General features: G+C 38.5%; 1 protein-coding gene across 2 annotated transcripts in view; it reads left to right on the forward strand.

Annotated features, from left to right (window-relative positions):
* GRID2 (glutamate ionotropic receptor delta type subunit 2) overlaps positions 1-15,202 on the forward strand; it is a 1,987,749-nt gene that overhangs the window by 1,207,827 nt on the left and 764,720 nt on the right. For both annotated transcript variants that reach the window (XM_073638161.1, XM_073638172.1), the window contains exon 7: positions 11,394-11,555. In XM_073638161.1, the coding sequence (XP_073494262.1) occupies positions 11,394-11,555 (162 nt within the window). The remainder of the gene's footprint in view (positions 1-11,393; positions 11,556-15,202) is intronic.

Consider the following 15,202-nt stretch of genomic DNA (forward strand, 5'->3'; position numbering starts at 1 on the left):
CTGACCCCTCCACGCAGGTGGATTCGGGCGTGCGATGGCGACTCGCCCGTCCGCACCCCTGGGATCCCTTCGTTCCTCATTCCTGGAGCCTTCTCCGCTCCTCTTCCTTCCTTCTCCCTCTTCCAGGCCTGGGCCTCTGTTACTAGGCCCGCCTTCGGAGCAGAGCTCATGCAGAACCCCTGCTCCCTGTCACTTCTGCTCAGACATCTCTGCAATGAACTAAGATGGTGCCCACCTTTTATACTCCCTTCTCAATGCACCCAGGAACTGCTTCCTCCCTGCTCCTGCACTACAGGGTTCCCCTTCCTCAGTGTTCCCTCCCCCCATTCCAGCCAGGGAAAAGGACTGTCGTGCCCATCTCAGGGGCATATTGGTCGCCCTGCCCTGCGGCAATGTGGTGTAATGCATGCAGGTGTCGGGTCCTGATCCACACTCCATCCTTACCTGAGAGTGAGATATCACACCTCTGGGTGAGGTGCAATACCTCTGTAGCAACCGAGCCCTCAGGGTGCTACAGTTCCATTTAGCTTCAGCCTAGGTGACGTATTGCGATACAGGGCCGTGATTTTGGCTATAAAAGGGTCCCCTAGACCCCTACCCCAAGCTTTTTAAGAGAATAATATATGGCGTGCCAGGAGACTCTATGGAATGCTTTCTCAGCATCCAACGAGAGTATCTTATTACAAATTTTTAACTGCATCTAGGCCAGGAAATACTTTGTGCCTAGTAGCAGTGTCTGCTAGTCAGCGGATTATCCCGGCTGTTAAGCAAGCTACACCACCTGTAGTTTGGACACTTAATTTTTTCAAAGGTAATGCTTCGGGACCACGAGATACTCAGTGAAGAGCATCAGGAGGCACCCCAAGGCATAGGGGCTGGGACTGGCGGTAGGACGCCTTGCGGTGGACAGCCGAGCTTGATCCTTATAAAAGCTTTTTAACTGCAGCAGCTTTAGTGGACGCTACTGGAGCTGGAATTACGCGGCTGCTGGCATGAGACTTGCCCTCCAATAGATCCTTGTAAAAGGATTTAAAGTGTATTCATTCAAATTAGAGAGAAAATTTAAATTAAAAAGCTTAGAGCTGCCTCCACCACAGGGGGGCTCGCTCGACCCACCAGCGGACAGGCACCAGTATTGGGAGAGGGGGGCTGGCCGTCAAGGTCCAACGCGGCTCTTGCACAAACCCGGCGATACGGAGGTCGCACCGGCAGGAATGGACTGGCCGTGTTGGCTTCTCACTTTTTGGATTTTAGAAGGGCATGACATGCCTATATCTGTGTCTCCCCCTCCTTTTACTCCTCCACCTCTTTTCTTTTCGCATGACTATATGTACTTGTCACTTTTCCATGTGTTAGTTATGTCTTCTGAGCAGTTTGTCAGCTTTTGGACACCTTTAAAGGTGTTTTCTATGTGTTTCTATGTGTTTTTGTTTGCCTGCCATTGGTTTTAACGGTGTTCGAAGGTGTTCGACGAACAGTTTGATGAACAGTTCGACGAACAGGTCGGCGAACACACGGGTGTCCGACGAACCGAACCGAACTCGAACACTACGGGGGTGGCTCAACACTAGTTTTTATCTGAAAAAATGTATGGCCTTGTGCAGTCCTCTCCTGTAGTCAGGGAGTTCTAAAGCCAGATCCATTACAATCATCAAATTATCACCAAAGTGGCTTCATCCAAACAAGATATGTTGAGACGAGATAACCCCTTTAAAAAATATTCCTGACTAGTAGAAATGAGTGAATTGATTTAAAGCAAATTGAATTTGCTTCTAATTTTGCAAAAAAAAATAATCTGTATTTTTTGAAAATCAGTTTGTTCAAATCCTCTTAAATTGTTGATTATACTTACATTGTCAGAAAGCTCACCTATTTGTCTGCGCAACTCCCCACTCAGTCCTTTTCTCTGGGTAGATAGCTCCTTTCGGTTCAGTCTTCCAGCATCACAGTGTTACTTTTTGAGGGGCAAGACAAAGGTTTTATTGATACCATTTTCGGATAGATGTGATGTGTTGTTCGCTTGTTACAGCATTTTTTATGGAATTGCAGCAAGCAAAATGTAATTTTGGAGTTCTTGATTTTTTTCCATTTACGGTGTTTACTAATCGGGTTGATTATTTTTATATTTTTATAGATTTGACTTTTCTAAATGCGGCGATACCACATATGTATATTTTTTTATATCTTTATTTTTAATGGGGAAAAGGGAGGTGATTTGAACTTTATTTTTTTCATAATGTTTTACACAATTTTTTTAACTTTTGACTGTTCTTAATAGTCCCCTTAGTGGACTTGAAGCTGCGATCATCTGATAACTTGTACTATATACAGCAAAGCTATAACATTGCTGCATGTAGCAAAAATCACAGTCTCCTTTTAAGCCCGGTCACAGGCAGAGTTTCAAAGGAGCTCTGTAATGACAAGCACAGAGGTCTTTAGCAGACCCCCAGCTGTCATAGCAACCCATCAACGACCCATGATCACATCACAGGCATGCCAATAGGCTCATGGAATGATGCACCCCCATGCCGGCGCCTGTTTAATGCCGCTGTCAGAGTTTGACAGCTGCATTTAACAGCTGCATTTAACAGCAAAACCAAAAGAAATGAACTGGCGTATAAGTTGGTATACATGAAAAGTGCAGGAGCATGTTCACACTGGCCACCAACCAGACAAAACCAAAGATAGAAACAAAATTAACACATACCCGTTATAAGTAAGTAAAAAGCAATGGTGCATATAAATAACATTGGGTACTTTGTAAACACTGTTTTTGATCAAAAAAGCATAAAGCCATCCCACTAGTGCCAAGGTGTACCCAATTGGGACCGTTCTAACTTTTATATTAAAAATTTCCCATGTGTGAAATATGACCTCAATGTGATAAAGGGCTAAGCAGGACCAGGGCCCAACCAGCGGTGCTGGGATGGCTCTTACGTTTTGTTTTTTTTAATCAAAAGAAGGGTTTACTAAGTACCCTATGCTATTTATATGCACTATTGCTTTTTACTTACATATTGCAGGGCATTTGTTCATTTTGTTTCTATCTTAGGTTTTAACAGGTTAACAATCGTGGGAAAAGCTCTTCTCCACCCGCTATTGTTAGAGGCAGGTCTTGGCTGTAACACATCACCATCATCGACCAAGTATGGGGAAGGCTCACATGTCATGAAGGGGTTAAGGGATTACGGAAGTTGTTGTTCTAGTTCATTACCCTGCAATATATAACACCCTATAATACAGCAATAAGTCGGTTTAAAAATAATATATAAAGAGCAGAAAGGTAGAACAAAATACCGAGCAAAAATAGTTGTTTTCATACATCCAAGAATTACAAAAATTATTTGTTGGAAGTTGCAGGATATTGGTCAAAAAGGGGTCAGCTGCCAGATTCCTGCTTTCTGGGCTTTATATGTCCCATTACACAGAGTTAAAAGTGAATATTCTTGCTGTCTTCAGCCACCACTAATGGGAGCTTATGAGCTTACTGCATACTTTTTTATTGTGATCAATGTATAACAGTATGCAATAAACTCCTAAGCTGACTCTAATGGCAGTCGTCCAGAATTCTATCCCTTAAATATGGGTCTAAGTAGGGAATTTGAAGCTTTGTACCAGAAAAATAAACATTTGACCTTTATTAAGACATTAAGAAATTAATCAGCATTGAATTTTGAACCTATTTAGTTAAAAAAAAATAGTTCATACAGGTGGGCATTCACTACAAATATTATTATTATAACTATTACTATTGCATTTTTTTTATGCATCTATTAAACTTTTATTTGCAAAATTTTAAGGAATAATTATTTGGTTATCAATGGTACAATTACTATTTAGATGCAATGTGTTATATATGCAATTTTCATTATGATATGCTGCCCAATACTTACAGGCTTTATTACATATCACTGTTTGGCCAGAGGGCATTTGGCTTCATATTAGAAATACAAACAAGTGAAGCTGTTTTGCTAGATCACTCACCTGTACAATGGTAGTCAGCAGAATTTCCATTTCTTCCGCGAGTGGTTTCATGTTTGAGGAGGCTTGCATAACAAAATGAAAGGGTCAATTATTCCCAGATGTACTGAAAATAAAGAGAGATGTGGAGCAGAACAGTTCATAATTAATAGTCTATCTCTTAAACAATGAAAGGTTTAATGAACCCACTTCTTCTTATAGTACATTAAATAGGCTAGCTCATTCCTGGTGAGAGATATAATAGTTATAAATCAGTAAGACATGTTCTTTTGAAAAAAAAAAGTCACATACTTATAAATGTCTTTGAAAGAGTAAAGGTGGCGAGGTGCTTTCATTTACATACATAAAGCAAAAAAGTCAGAAAACGAACATTCAAAGTCTTGAACATACCAGTGTCTGAATAAAGTCACTTTGTTCGAGCATATTTCACATTTCATGATATCATATCACATCCAATTTTCCAAGAATAAAATCTGAAATGGCAATGTCACCTGGATTTATCTCATATTAATGTCATCTCTTGCTTCCTCTAGAATGACTTTAACATTTATAAGAGTAAAACAAGTATATTTCCCTCTCCTCCTAAAAAGAATTTGTCACTTACATTCCCCTATTAGAAAGGGCATTTATGAAATAGCCTTGAAAGTGTGTGTGCATTGTACCTACCAATCAGACCCCTTTAAGTTCCAAACACAGTGCTGCAGAGAGAACGCGAGAGCATTAATACATTAATACGGCTCAGACCCTTTTTGAGATGTTCTGACTAGTTGAAAGAGCCTTAAAAGCCTGTCCTATAAACATTTATATATATATATGTATATATATATATATATAAATATATTGTAAGGATTGTACTCACTTAGGTGCAGTGGGAGGCAAACAGGAGGCATGTTCCTTTAAATGTCTAGAACGGTTTATTTTCTTCATAAGCTGGTAAAAAGCAAAATGCAAACAAACAGTCTCTGGTTAGCCAGCACTTTGGTCACACAGGCTGGTAGGCATCCAGTACATGGCTGAGTCTGGAGACAACCAGATGATCACCAAATGATCCTCTTAATGCTTATGTGTACTAGAGAAACACTCTGGGTTAAATCACAGAGACCAACCATCTCTGTGACACATACCTCCCATCGGATACGCGACCATTTGCCGCCTTACAATAAATATATATATATATATATATATATATATATATATACAGTACAGACCAAAGTTTGGACACACCTCATTTAAAGATTTTTCTGTATTTTCATGACTATGAAAATTGTACATTCACACTGAAGGCATCAAAACTACGAATTAACACGTGGTATTATATACTTAGCAAAAAAGTGTGAAACAACTGAAAATATGTCTTATATTCTAGGTTCTTCAAAGTAGCCACCTTTTGCTTTGATGACTGCTTTGCACACTCTTAGCATTCTCTTGATGAGCTTCAAGAGGTAGTCACTGGAAATGGTTTTCACTTCACAGGTGTGCCCTGTCAGGTTTAATAAGTGGGATTTCTTGCCTTATAAATGGGGTTGGGACCATCAGTTGTGTTGTGCAGAAGTCTGATGGATACACAGCTGATAGTCCTACTGAATAGACTGTTAGAATTTGTATTGTGGCAAGAAAAAAGCAGCTAAGTAAAGAAAAATGAGTGGCCATCATTACTTTAAGAAATGAAGGTCAGTCAGTGCGAAAAATTGGGAAAACTTTGAAAGTGTCCCCAAGTGCAGTTGCAAAAACCATCAAGCGCTACAAAGAAAATGGCTCACATGAGGACCACCCCAGGAAAGGAAGACCAAGAGTCACCTCTGCTTCTGAGGATAAGTTTATCGGAGTCACCAGCCTCAGAAATCGCAGGTTAACAGCAGCTCAGATTAGAGACCAGGTCAATGCCACACAGAGTTCTAGCAGCAGTCACATCTCTTCAACAACTGTTAAGAGGAGACTTTGTGCAGCAGGCCTTCATGGTAAAATAGCTGCTAGGAAACCACTGCTAAGGACAGACAACAAGCAGAAGAGACTTGTTTGGGCTAAAGAACACAAGGAATGGACATTAGACCAGTGGAAATCTGTGCTTTGATCTGATGAGTCCAAATTTGAGATCTTTGGTTCCAACCACCGTGTCTTTGTGCGAAGCAGAAAAGGTGGACGGATGGACTCCACATGCCTGGTTCCCACCGTGAAGCATGGAGGAGGAGGTGTGATGGTGTGGGGGTGCTTTGCTGATGACACTGTTGAGGATTTATTCAAAATTGAAGGCATACTGAACCAGCATGGCTACCACAGCATCTTGCAGCGCATGCTATTCCATCTGGTTTGCGTTTAGTTGGACCATAATTAATTTTTCAACAGGACAATGACCCCAAACACACCACCAGGCTGTGTAAGGGCTATTTGACCAAGAGGGAGAGTGATGGGGTGCTACGCCAGATGATCTGGCCTCCACAGTCACCTGACCTGAGCCCAATCGAGATGGTTTGGGGTGAGCTGGACCGCAGAGTGAAGGCAAAAGGGCCAACAAGTGCTAAGCATCTCTGGGAACTCCTTCAAGATTGTTGGAAGACCATTTCCGGTGACTCCCTCTTGAAGCTCATCAAGAGAATGCCAAGAGTGTGCAAAGCACTCATCAAAGCAAAAGGTGGCTACTTTGAAGAACCTAGAATATAAGACATATTTTCAGTTGTTTCACACTATTTTGTTAAGTATATAATTCCACATGTGTTAATTCATAGTTTTGATGCCTTCAGTGTGAATGTACAATTTTCATAGTCATGAAAATACAGAAAAATCTTTAAATGAGAAGGTGTGTCCAAACTTTTGGTCTGTACTGTATATATATATATATATATATATATATATATATATATATATATGAGATCTGGTGTCTGACCACAGGATCCTTTACCAAACCCAAGAATTGGGTCTAAAGTCCACTGTGGAATGGAAAGAATATACATGCTTGATTACCACTCTATTGACTTTTATGGGACAAATAGAATGACAATCTCAGCAAGTCACATAAAAATTAGTGGAGCCATGGTCACTGCATTCACATTTTGAGGAGCACATTCTCAGCATCGGTGAGGATCCCATTGGTTGGATTCATAGAGAGTATATGTTTTTGACCTATCATGGGGATAAGGGATAAGTGTTGTTTATGAGACAACCTCCTTTCAATGAAGAGAACATACCATATACAGTATGCTAAATAGGTATAACTGAAACTTTGCACCAAGCATTCTGCTTCTATATCACAATTTTCATATGCAGAACCTTCTTTTATTGTATATCCATTTATCTGACTGGTGATCTACAGGCTCTGAGACTTGGGTACCGAGGAATTTTCCTTAGGATTGTTTGTTCCCTGAGTTACATTAGCAGAAGTTGTTTACAATAATGTGATGTAAAGTGTTATTCTCCAGACGGTCACAAACAATACTAATCATCAGGCTCAAAGAGTGATGTAGAAAAGACAATGGTAGGTAAAAATGGTCACCATAGTGGTTTAGTGGTTAGCACTGGGGGGTTCAAATCGCATAAAGGATGAAATCTGCAAGGAGTTTGTATGTTCTTCTCAAGTTTGCATGGGTTTCCTCCAGGTACTCCGGTTTCCTCTCACACTGAAAAGACATACTGATAGGGAATTTAGATTGTGAGCCCCAATGGGGACAGCGCCCATAATGTCTGTAAAGCACTGTGGAATTAATGGTACTATATAAAAATGGCAGAGTCCAGGCAAAGTGTCAAGATGTAATTGAAATATGCATACTCTGATCTACTACCCTCATCATCTTAAAATTTTACAAAGGTAATCAACATTGACTTCAATTTACAGTAAAAAGACAATTCAACAGAATCTATTTACTTTATCTCAACTAATACAGTGATATAGACTGAATCAGCTGATAATATAATATGTATGCGGATCTCCTGACTTTCCTCTGATAAATCATGCCGGGAAGGGAAGGATCTAGCATTTTCTCCCTGAGATAAACCACCGCCAGAGGATTCTAGCAGCAACTCTCCTAGAGAATACAGGATTGATTTGCTAAGCGGAGCATTTTTGGGAGTCTGGAGAGATACTAGTTGGCTGAACGGTCAACTGAACCATAGTTTGGTTGACAGCTATCTATTGTGCATAGCAGACTTTAAAGAATGTTCCCATCTTATAAAGCGATAGCATGTTGTTGGGAGTGATGGAAATCTTTGTGGCCCTATTACTGTTTTCAATGACTCCAGAAGTTACACCCCCACTAATCATAAAGTAATTGCATATCCTATCAATAAGCCATCCTTTATGAAATGGGAAAGCTACAAAGTAAAGTATCTATAGGCTGATATCTCCAGGAACATATAGAGTGCAGACCCTAGATCAGAGACCAGCATCAGACCAATAAATAGAACATTTTACATGTGCAGTAAAGGCTCTATCAGAAGTCCATTGTTTTACATACATTAACAGCGGTCCTAATTTCATCAGTGATTTTTTTCAGAGTGTCATCTGAGTTTCATCGGAGTTTGTTCTTAATTTTGCCAGTTTTTCTAAGTAAAAGTAAAAAGAAAAGATTCTGTTCTTTCTCCTATCCAACAGTATGTGAAAAACAGACAGCATTCGGATGTCATCCGATTTTTGTCCGATTTTTTCACGGAGCCATTTACTTGCAATATTGATTTTGATCCTACTTGGATCAACATTGGACATGTCTTCTTGATTTTGCAGGGACCACTCGGTCCACAAAATAAGTTGGACACTTTAACAGGCCCATAGACTATACTAAGTATGAGTTCTTGCCGTGAAAAACATCAATAGAACCTGTAGATGAAAAACGTATGTTTGAATGAGTCCTTAGTCTTACGGTTATAGTGGAAAAATATTAATGAGGCATGTAATTAAAACTCCTTTTTTTACTTCAAAATTAAGCCACATATACAAAGAACAATCATTTTCTGAAAATGTGCTATAGGGAATATTTATACAATGTGTTAGAGTAATAAGTACATGTAAATGTGGTCGCATTTCAAAATCCTTTTTAAAATATTGAAACCTTAAATTAAGCATTATTAGATTGCTATACTTTTCTAATGCAGTTCTAAGGCTTTCTTCAAACTGCGTTTGCAATGAACATTTATGGTACGCTCCTGCTGTATACAGTGGGGAAAAAAAGTATTTAGTCAACCCCCAATTGTGCAAGTTCCACCACTTAAAAAGATGAGAGAGGCCTGTAATTGACATCATAGGTAGACCTCAACTATGAGATACAAAATCCTCAAAATCACATTGTCTGATTTGGAAAGACATTTCTTTTCAAATTTTGGTGGAAAATAAGTATTTGGTCCATTACAAAAGTTTATCTCAATACTTTGCTATATATCCTTTGTTGGCAATGACAGAGGTCAAACATTTTCTGTAAGTCTTCATAAGGTTGGCACACACTGCTGCTGGTATGGTGGCCCATTCCTCCATGCAGATCTCCTCTAGAGCAGTGATGTTTTGGGGCTGTCGCTGGGCAATACGGACTTTCAACTCCCTCCAAAGGTTTTCTATAGGGTTTAGATCTGGAGACTGGCTAGGCCACTCCAGGACCTTGAAATGCTTCTTACGAAGCCACTCCGTATTTGCCCTGGCGGTGTGCTTGGGATCATTGTCATGCTGAAAGACCCAGCTCCCAGCCATGTTTCATCTTCAATGCCCTTGCTGATGGAAGGAGGTTTGCACTCAAAATCTCACGATACATGGCCCAATTCATTCTTTCATGTACATGGATCAGTCATCTTGGTCCCTTGGCAGAGAAACAGCCCCAAAGCATGATGTTGCCACCCCCATGCTTCACAGTAGGTATGGTGTTCTTTGGATGCAACTCAGCATTCTTTCTCCTCCAAACACGCCGAGTTGTGTTTCTACCAAACAGTTCTACTTTGGTTTCATCTGACCATATGACATTCTCCCAATACTCTTCTGGATCATCCAAATGCTCTCTAACAAACTTCAGACGGGCCCAGACATGTAATGGCTTAAGCAGGGGGACATGTTTGGCACTGCAGGATCTGAGTCCCTGGCGACGTAGTGTGTTACTGATGGTAGCCTGTGTAATGTTGGTTCCAGCTCTTTGCAGGTCATTCACTAGGCCCCCCCATGTGGTTCTGGGATGTTTGCTCACCATTCTTGAGATCATTTTGACCCCACGGGGTGAGATCTTGTGTGGAGCCCCAGATCCAGGGAGATTATCAGTGGTCTTGTATGTCTTCCATTTTTTAATTAATGCTCCCACAGTTGATTTCTTCACACCAAGCTGCTTGCCTATTGCAGATTCAGTCTTCCCAGCCTGGTGCAGGGCTACAATTTTGTTTCTGGTGTCCTTCGACAGCTCTTTGGTCTACACCATAGTGGAGTTTGGAGTGTGACGGTTTGAGGTTACGTATAGGAGTCTTTTATACTGATAACAAGTTCAAACAGGTGCCAGTACTACAGGTAATGAGTAGAGGACAGAGGAGCCTCTTAAAGAAGAAGTTACAGGTCTGTGAGAGCCAGAAATCTTGATTGATTGTAATTGACCAAATACTTATTTTCCACCAAAATGTGAAAAAAATACTTTCCAAATCAGACAATGTGATTTTCAGGATCTGTTTTCTCATTTTGTATCTCATAGTTGAGGTCTACTTATGGTGGGAGAGCTTGCACAATTGGTGGCTGCCTAAATACTTTTTTTCCCCACTGTATGTTAAATGGATCAGTAGGCCTCATTTCACCATAGATAAAAATGGTGTCCTGCCAGTATATCTATATCTATCTATCTATCTATTTATCTATCTATCTATCTATCTATAGATATATATATGTCTATATATATGTCTATATATAGATATATATATCTATATATAGATATATATATTTATGGAACCTTTTTTACTGTGTAAGTGTATAAAATAAGCCTGCAGTCTGCATTATTCCATACAATGGTGAATATTTGTCTAAAAGTAAGCTTTTGTAATGCCATGGGACAATGATGAAGCAATGTTTTTACTATTTAGGCTTTCAGTACACTTTATATCAGTTTACTTAATATATATAGATATAAACCATGCTCAGGAGTAGCAGGTGTAACGCTAACAACATAATCTATCCAAGGAAACATGTCATTTGTTGTTGTTTAGGAAGCAGCCTCTTCTCTTTTATAACAATTATGGAGGTCAATAGAAAACGAAGCAGTTGGCAAGACATAGTAAATGAAACCTCCATCATAAATGACAGTGCTTCATGTGGCTAATTCTGAAAGAAACATTGTACGATCTATCAGATGAGAAATGTAGTTGCAGGGCAATGAGTTCGTAAGTAGCTGAAGCAACTGTGTTAGGATTTTTACTTAGGTCTGTCAGCTCTCTTCAATAACTGAGGCCAATGATCAATATCTAATCCTTTACAGATCACCAACCTGTATATCTATGACACAGTGCTCTTGCTGGCTAATGCCTTTCACAAGAAGCTAGAAGATCGAAAGTGGCATAGCATGGCCAGCCTCACTTGCATCAAGAAGAACTCAAAGCCTTGGCAAGGAGGTCGATCTATGCTGGAAACTGTCAAGAAGGTAACTTTTTCTTCGTCTTTCATCTTCATTATTTTCCAATGAAAGGAAAAAATGATCCCGGCTATGGTGGCTTATTTTAAATGCACATTACTCTTACTAATAGCCATGCCTGTCAGGGGACCTGTAAGATTACTTTAGATGACAAATTTGCCAACTTATATTCTTCCAGTGAAGTTTGACTATTTGATGTGAAGTTTATCTTCTTTTTTAGTTCTAATAAGAAGCCATAGAGATATATGTCTATTTACCTCCTATCATACTTCCTGTTCTGTACGCAACATTTCAGAAATCTCATAATTACAGAATTACAATAAAGAAACATCTCTATATAAAGTAGATAGCACAAGATTCTCCATTCCCATTCCCAAAAGGTGATGGTTAGAGCTCACCTCCTCCCACTCCCTTCACAATTCTTTTTGTCCAGACCGGAGCATGCTCAGAAGGCCCTGCTGTAGAAAGCCAATGAGGCACAACCAGTCTAATTAATTTATGTTAGTATGGCTGTTGAAAAGAACAGAATGTAGGAGTCTAGTACTCGGCTTGTGCTAAAATTACAAGATTATTTCTGTAAGTCATAGTTTGAAAAAAAAAATGTTGCAAGGCTGTGTGCCCACAATGAGATTTCTATAAAACCCATCCACTTTGCTGGAACTGTAAAACGCTGATTTTAGACACAGCAAAAATATGCAGCATCAAAAACGCACAAAAAACTCACTAAGTGCACACAGCCTAAGCCTAAATCTATGTTCCTACATTGATCTTTTGGTGAGTTTTATACGTTGCAGCATTTCTGCACCTAATAAGTAAGTGATATCTCGGATTTTGAGTCAGCTAGACTCGAAACGCGTCAGATATATTTTTATGCCCATGCTACTATTTTAATGAAGTCATAATAAAGTATTTTTGCATTTAATTCACTTTGCTGGATTGAAAAACATTTTTTCATAACTTTGAACTTGATAGCTCACAAGCTTTATGCGTGCATAGTGGAGTGGATTGCCCAGGAAACCATTCTGAACAACATAAATATATTAGATAGAGTTAACTATATCTACAAACTTTTTTATATTACTATTAATTGAGTTAGGTAATGTGAGTATTTTCATTGCGGTTTTAGGTGCGTTTTTTGCATGCGTTTTTTCTCATTTTTAACACTGTTTTTTGTCTCTTTTTCATTTATGTTTTAAACAAAGATGCTTTGTTTTTGATACTTCCTGATATTTGGCTTTGACAAAACTTTATTAATATGGTAATGCGCAGATTACATGTGTTTTTGATGAGTTTCTGCTGCATAAATGCACTAAAAATGCATGTGCGTTTTTATCTTTGGAATTTCTGTATCTAATGAAAGTCTATGGGGAAAATCTGCACAAAAAACTCAGCGTACCCACAAGAGAAATTGACATGTTGGGGATATGAAACACGCACCCCAGATCAGTTTGCGCTGAGCAAAAAAAAAGCACAGTGGGCCTGAGATTTTTATAAATCCCATCCACTTTGCTGGAACTGTAAGATGCTGCATATTTGATGCAGCAAAAGTATACAGCGTGAAAAACTCAATAAAAAAACTCATCACGGGCACACAGCCTAAAGTTGGAATAAATGTGAAAAATCCGCTGGTAAAAAATGCATGTGTGTTTTTAGTGTGTTACCACTGTGGATAACCAGTAAAAACATATGTAATCCGCATATAACTGTATCAATAAAACTTTTTAAAAGCCAAATACCAGGAAGTATCAAAAACAAAGCAGCTTTATTTAAGGTATAACATTCTAAAAAGATACAAGAAACAGTATTATAATGCAATGAAAATAAAAGAAAAAGCAATCTAATTTACCTAGTAGGTACAGAAATGCTAGAGAAAATTAGCTACATCAAAAACTCACCAAAAGCTCATCGTGGGAACGTAGTCAAACATTTGTTTTAAATATAATACATAAAAGCCTGATTTACAGTAAGCAATAGATCATTGTCTGATGACAGATTATCTTTAACACAGATTTTTCTGCAGAATCACAGTGCATTTATGGGAAGATCCAAGCCAAATTACTTCTGTTGGATGCTGATTCTTTTGCTCATGGACCCATTTAAACCTTGGCTCATCTACATTTTATGCACAACAGTTTATTCCCGCACTACTCACATCTAGTTGCTTAATGTTAGCTTAGTATTTTATTATTTTTGTACATGATTATAGAGGAAGCCAGCTTGCCTAAGCTATGGTTAACACCATTTAGAGATCTGCTTTATAGTAACAACATGGACCATATAGGCATGCTTTGTGATCTGGTTATTGTGCAGGGAGGAAGAAAAGGTGAGCTGTGACATCACCTATTGTGAATGATGAATCCTATTTTATCCATATAAAGATGCTATCTTTCTTTGCCCTTCTCACTGTAATGAAAATAATATGCTAAGATATCTCTCTAGCCCACAAAGTATTAGCGTACTATTAGGCATGGTGGTCGGAACAAAAACTGCAAGATTTTAGCATGAGTTTAAATATACGTTGTGGCATGGAAAATACAAAAAAATCTTATAAAATATGTTTTACATAAAACTTAATTTAAGCAAAAGGTCATTTTCTGATGACAAGCTCCTTTTGTAAAGCAATTAGAATAAGTGCACCATATTGTGTAATTGAGGTCTGAGTATCCTCGAGAAGATGAATATCTGTATTAATATACGGCAGAGAATGTGAGGTTTCAAATTCTGGAAATATTTTTTTTTTTTCCCAGAATGCCAGACATTTCAGTTATTTTGTACAATAGAACTGTTACTGGCACCAGTATTAATTTATTTATCATAATGGTGCAATGTTAGAATGTGAAACAGAGCAGCAAGATACGGACTGTGAAAGATATTGTTAGGAGTAAATAGAATTTTGATGCCACCTGGCATTATATTGTCAGCACATTGCTAGTATAACAGCTAACAGTAACTGTATAATTAATCTAATTTATTTGGAATAGCCTACTGAATCTTAATTAACCAGTAATTAACTGCTTTGTAAGCTTTAGTTCAATCCTAAAACTTTTCATTAGTTTCTAACCACCCACAAGAAATTGTATCATCGTGCCTAATTAGTTGTTTTCGGGTCTTAATTAATTGCTTACTATCACCTTGTTAATTGCTCACTAAGCACAGTGTTTTTTTCTGTGGTGAATGAACGAGTGAGTGAATGAATGAATAAATGAATGAAAAACACATTCTATCATGTTAATATATACATGTATATACACTCATATGTATATATGTATATGTTTATTTTTATTATGTAACTGCCTTCAGCCTGATCTTGAGCTATGGTGACTTGATGGATGGATGCTGTGTAGGAAGATTGATCTTGTGCAAGCCTAGATAGGTCCACTAGGGTCTTCTCCACTATTATTTTGATAATACGTTATCTTGATAGTATATACATGTACATGTATGCATGTACAGTCATGGCCAAAAGTATTGAGAATGAGACAAATAGTAATTTTTCCAAAGTTTACTGCTTCACTTTTTGTAATGGCAATTGCATATACTCCTGAATGTCAAAGAGTGATCAGCTTAACAGCAATTACTGTACTTGCAAAGTCAATATTTGCCCAGAAAATGAACTTTAACCCCCAAAACACATTTCAACATTATTGCAATCCTGC

The sequence above is a fragment of the Phyllobates terribilis genome, unplaced genomic scaffold (assembly GCF_046119375.1).
Source record: "Phyllobates terribilis strain yellow unplaced genomic scaffold, ASM4611937v1 Scaffold_1__5_contigs__length_1240528914, whole genome shotgun sequence".
NCBI classification, from domain to species: domain Eukaryota; kingdom Metazoa; phylum Chordata; class Amphibia; order Anura; family Dendrobatidae; genus Phyllobates; species Phyllobates terribilis.